The 6,000-nt window shown below is 40.9% G+C and overlaps 1 protein-coding gene across 2 annotated transcripts in view; it reads right to left on the bottom strand.

Moving 5' to 3' along the window:
* Positions 1-671: 671 nt before the first annotated feature.
* Positions 672-6,000, bottom strand: part of LOC307187259 (uncharacterized protein) — a 322,251-nt gene continuing 316,922 nt past the window's right edge. For both annotated transcript variants that reach the window (XR_013828562.1, XM_079923071.1), the window contains one exon: positions 672-5,305. Coding sequence is in view for 1 of the 2 variants with exons in the window: in XM_079923071.1 (XP_079779197.1) it covers positions 5,279-5,305 (27 nt within the window). In the remaining variant the exon portion in view is untranslated. The remainder of the gene's footprint in view (positions 5,306-6,000) is intronic.

Raw genomic sequence — 6,000 nt, 5'->3', positions numbered from 1 at the left:
GCTTAATCTTAAGAACTCATTAAGAATCTTATCAAAGCTCCTATTAAAAGCCTTTGAGACTGCCCAAACTCTTACATAGAAAGGAGGAAGGATAGATATGAATTACAATTGACATTAAATAACTGATTTAAACATGTGTTGGCTGATACCTGTAATTACTACTTTAGATATTTTCTGTTGGTTACTTATTTTTTTAAAGCATGTATTCAACCATGATAAGTTAAATTCCATATGTGAGGTGATATGGGGAGGACCTATGGTACCACAGCACCATTTATTACTGTGGCTTTTCTCTAGCGCTTTTATGTGATCTAAATTCTGTGGCATGTTGGCAACAGTTCATGCCTGCTCTCACAGAGTGTGTGCCTGTGATGTTTGAGAGATAATGTGGTTTCAGGTTGTGAAATCTTACTTTCATCATGAATTTATGCTTTTCACCCACACCCACACACCCCTATCTCCAGTCATCCCAAACTGGGGACTGTTTCTCCAGGAACTACTGACTTTTGTTTATAGTTTCCGTTGACTTCAAGTATCTTTGATAATTCATTTTCACAAAGTTTCAATCTGAATCAGAGGCTCAGACAAAGAAAGACTCTACTGCCTAGAGACTAGGAATGCTAAAGAGAGTTCTGAGTCTGGCCTGAGGGAAAAAGAAATTTTAGGGGCAAGAGAAGGCAAGGGGGCAAATAACAGGTACTGTCTGAAGGGGACTACCCCCGAGGGATCAGGCCTAACAAATGTAATCAAACATAAGTTTCCATCATTCACAGAATGTGTACATGCAAATTTTCTCCTAGGGGTTTTCCTCTCCCTACTTTTTTTGTTACCTTTCTTACATGGCCTTTGTAGGCACTGCTGTGACTGCCGCATTATTGTTCTATGCTGAACTAAACAAGTAACACAATTTCCATGTTGATGTTTAGCTCATACCCTTCATTCCATCACTCTGTAGAATAGTCATGTAATTGAACAGAGTGTGTATAACTCTCTTATTTCCCCTCCTCACATCTTCCTTCCATTGTCCCAAACTCCTCCAGCTCTTGAACCACTTTAAATCTTTCTCTAGCCCTTTCCTGATATAGGTCACTACCAGTGCCAGCAACTCAACAAAATAATGCTTTCACTATATATCACTGCTTTGTTTGAAAGCCTACTGACACTCCCTGTTACTTATAAGATTTGGTCTATTTTTCTTTTTTAAAATTCAGCCCTCCTGTGCTTACTAAAACATCTTTCTAGTCCTCTCTCCTACGACTTCTGTGGTTCTCTGACCTAGCTGATAATTAAAACTCCCTGGCAAACTTTTTAAAAGAGCAGTTCCCCAGGGCCTGACCTCTAGAGCTTGGTTTAAGTGGCCTGGGGTGTGGCCTGAAGGACAAGTATTTTTCTCTTGCTTTTAACTTATGTATTTCTAATTTGGAGCCAGGCTTGAGAACCACTTATCCAAGCTAGTGGTCCCAGACCAGTAGCATATGCATCACGTGGGAACTTGTTAGAAGTGCAAATTATTGGACCCCACCCCAGATCTCGTGAATCAGAAACTCTGGGGGTGAAACCAGCAACCAGTATTTTAACAAGATCCTGACATACTTCAAAGCTGTGCTGTCCAATATGGTAGCCACTAGCTACCTGCAGCTATTGAGCACTTGAAAAGTGGCTAGTCCAAACTGAGATGGGCTATAATGTCATGTACACAATAAATTTAAGACCTAGTGCAAAAATAGGATGTAAAAGTGACATAAATGATATTTTAAATTAATCAAATGTTGAAATGATAATATATTGGGCAGGTTAGGTTAAATAAAATGTATCATTAAAATGAATTTTACCTATTTCATTTTTTAATGTGCCTGCTAGAGAAATTACATATATGGCTTGCATTAAATTTCTCTTGGACAACACTTATCTAAAATTTGAGAACCACTGATCTATGCCATCAATATTTTCTATACAGACTTTTTTTCACAGTAGTTTAACCAAAACACAGAGTGGCTTTTTGATTCCACACCTCTGCACCTTTCATGCCTCATTCCCATCATTAGACCATCCCTCTTACCCCACCATATTTGAACGACTCTGCCTGACTCTTCCAGGCTGAGCTTTTCAGGTCTTTTTATTTCAGAAGTATCTCCTAGCCACTCTAGCCTATGACAGCTCTCTTTCTCTATTTTTGTAGTTCCCGATTCCAGAACGTAAGGGAGATTCATAAAGGGAACAATTATGATTGGAGAATTCATAGAAAGGGGGCAGCTGTGCTCAATCTTCAAGGATGGTGGAATCACTAAAAGGTGAAAGAGGAGGGTACCAGGCTGTCAGACTGAGGTAGTGAGGTCAGGAGCTCCTGGACATCAGAACCCATTCTCCCCTGCTCCCCGATTTGCATCCCCCATAGCACAGGTCAGGGTGTGTCCCACCAGGTAGGAGCCCAACAGATATGTGGCTGGTGAAAGTGATGGACCTTAGAGGCTAGAGTGAGGGAAGGACAACTGCTAGAAAAGTGGATAAAAGCCACAGGATCCAAGAATGAGGCCTCTTTTTGAAAAAAAAAAAAAATCTCTTCATGTTTCCATTTACTGAGATGGTGACAGAAAATTCAAAGGGTAATTGTAGAGTTTTGTGATGATGGGAATAGGGTGGCAGTAGAGAGCGCATTTCACTGTAGTTCAGTAATACTTTAGGGGATTTTTCTTACATGTTTCCTATGTTCTATTTTACATCAGGTACAATTGGGTGTAAGAGAGACTAGATGACATCAAAACACTACTTTCTGCTCTGGACTCTACTGCCTACACCGTGCAAGGCAAACCCATAACAGTGGAGGAGAGGTAATCCCTTCTCTATTCTATTTAAAATTCCACAATACTCTCGCCTTGCAGCATGATTCTACTTTCTCAGCATTCTCTTTCTTGTCATTTCCCACCATCATGTAATATAAAAACAGAAAAAAGAACGATGCTGTTAGGGTTGTGAAAGGGGAGATTCTAAAGTAGAAAAGTAAACACTAGCCATGCTTCTCCCTATACGCAACTAGTTTGCTAACTCTCAGACGACTCTAGTACATGAATTCATTTCATTCTTTCTCTAATCATACAATTTTATAAAGTTAATGTTTAACATTTCTCAGAGAGAACCATTTAAACCACCAGACATCCCAGATGCTTTAACAGTTGCTTCAAGCACTTCAAAAAGTTCTTGCATGAAAACATGGATTTGATCTTTGTAGGCTCCTCAGGGAAACCAGCAGTACTTCCTGAATTGATCAGAACTTTCTGCCTCCAGAATCATTTAATCCTCATTACTAGGAAGAGAAATATCTACTTGCGAATACTTCCTAAGACTCAAATAGTGATGTTTTAAATTCAATCGAGATACATGAGTCCCAAGACAGCGAAGTACCTAGGTATGATACTATCAAGTTAAAAATTACCCATTTCTCATCAACACCTTGAAAAAAAAGTTAAAAAAAAAAAATGAACCTACTTGCAAATGAACCTATAAAATACCACCAGCCAAGCATGAGATTGGGATAAAGCATTTCATCAAAATGTCTATAGATCACTTCTTTAAGGTGTAGATGAGTATCTTCCAAGTTATCACAAGGTGCACATTTTCATAGTCACAGTGGGGAGAAATATGATAATATCTTGCTAGATGTTTTTTGTGATGAGGAAATGTGATCAATAAAAAAATCTAAAAGGGTAGATGTGAAATACAGAAATCAATTTTAAGTGACGAATGAAAGATGAAAGAATAAGTTATGTAGTTTCCAAAACCCGTGTGCTCTCTTGGTCTATTTTACTTTTTATACCTTTTTTACCCAGCTGTCATTTGAGTTTCCATTTCCCAGGAACATTCTATGGTATTGCCAAGTTGTGTTACTGACATCGGTTTTCAAGATCAAGCATGGCTCTATCAATTCTCTTTTCTTTTCCAAAGATGACTGAAAGTTGTAAGTCTCTCTGTCACCCTCCACCGCCCCCCTCCCTGCAATTTTCTGTAAATAGAATTTTACTCCTTTAGAAAGTAGAAAAGCTAAGAAGTTAGAGGGGATATCTGTATATCCTCATAATATTCACCAGAAATAATAATAAAAACTGTACTTATAAATCTACTTCCTTATGTGAAACAACCTTTGGGGTTGCAAATTGGCTCTGGAACCCCTGGTCACAACTGGTTCGGGTAGCTGCCACTTCAGAGACTCCCTGTCCTAACCAGCTTTCCTTATTCAAAGCCAAAGAATCACTAAATGCAGAAAATCTGATATCCGAACACTCTGTTCTCAGACAGTGGAGCTCACCTTCCTAGGAGTAGCTGCCCTCAGTTTCTCTAGGGGGCACCCAGTTAATCTTCTGTTGACTCTGAGATCCATTTCCCAAACTTCTCCTTCCCCGGATTGAATGGCAAGGAATGACGTTCCCCAGGCTCTTGGTAGGTTCGTTTATCCAATTGGAGGCAAGATTGGGGTCAGGGGTAGGAAGATGGCAGTGGTGTTTTTCCTTCTTTTTTTTTTTTTTTCTGATTTTCATGGCATTTATGGCAGCATCTCTTCCATAGTTCTCATTTCTGCCAGGCGGCCCCTCTTCCTGTAGTCCCAGCTCTTTCTAGTCAATGCCTGCCATGTCGACATCCCACAAAATAGCCTGGCCTGTGGGCTCTTATAATACCACTTCCTCTGATTGTCTCTCCAGGCCTAGGAATGATAGCTTCTTCCTGTTTTTGCCAAACTCTGGGTGGCCTCACCATCCCCTCACAGGTGTCTCTGTTTTTCCACCAGCTGTTGCAGGAGATACTCTAACCCCTTCTAGGTCCCCTTACTGGCCTGGTGTACCCGTCACCCTGCTACTATGAGTTCTGACTGCTGAGAGCTCAAAACTAGCCCCCTTCTCTGAGACTCGTCTGACGGGAGCTGACAGAACAGCCACAGCCAATACCGATGGTTATGAAACACTGACCCTCTTTGTCAAGGAAGGGACAATTGTGTGGTGGGGTTTATGATCCAGAGCCTTCCCTCTGTATCAGGCCAAGGCTGTGCATGACTTGAGCCACATCCTTTCTTGGTTCTTTCTTTTTGTCTATCCCGATTTGCTCTCTCCCTCACAAGCGCTTCTTAGCGAGCACACCTTCAGAAGAATCACATGCTTGTCACCCAAATCCTTGTCCCAAGCTGTCATTTCTTGATGATCCAAACTGAGGAAGCTGCATAATTAAACCCCTCTGTTTGGAAGTCTTAGAGTAGTTTGTGTTTTCCTGACTGTGTCCTGAATGATACAGACAGCTAAAGTAACACGCAGCATCTCACTTGCTAGAAAAAAGCACAATGATAATACATGCTTGGGTATTCTCGCACAAAAGCAATCTCATACCCACTACTCATTTGATTGTCTTCACCTCTCTCTGAGGTACAGCTTCCCCTCATTGTCTCCCTCTAATCTCAATGGTTTTCTTTCAATTCCTTTAATATGGTATATTTTTCCCACCCCAGATTAGTTTCCAAATGCTCTTAATTTTTCTGGAATGGGGTAAGGGATATTAGGTGAACTGTGTACACGGCAACTCAACTAGGAGACAGAACTGGGTCCTAAAGATTTTCTGAGACCCAGGACAGTGAGTTTTCTGTTGCCCCACATCCTTCTAATTAGGAAGCAGTGATGCAGAAAATAATTTTTAAAGAGGAAATTAACACAATCAAGTAACAAGGTATTGGAGGTTACACTGCTAATTTACTGTTTTGTATTGAGAAGTAAATTCTCTCTCCTTGATGCTCCTTTAGGGACATTAGATCTCTCTGACAGGAAGAGCAGGGGCCAACATAAAACTCGGCCTCCTAGGGTAATTCTCACTGGCATCCTTATCTTCTCCTCCAGGCAAGGGAATATACACACCAGTGTGATTCTGTGGGATCCCTGACAAGTGAGCTACTGGGTGGTGGTCATACTTCCACTGAGGATGGCAGCCAACCACTGCCTCCCTCTCCACCCCAACTTCCACCATCATTCT

Source organism: Stenella coeruleoalba (assembly GCF_951394435.1).
Source record: "Stenella coeruleoalba genome assembly, chromosome: 5".
In the NCBI taxonomy this organism is placed as follows: Eukaryota; Metazoa; Chordata; class Mammalia; order Artiodactyla; family Delphinidae; genus Stenella; species Stenella coeruleoalba.
Note: the sequence above shows the minus strand (reverse complement) of the source record. Positions and strands in the feature narration are given on the sequence as shown.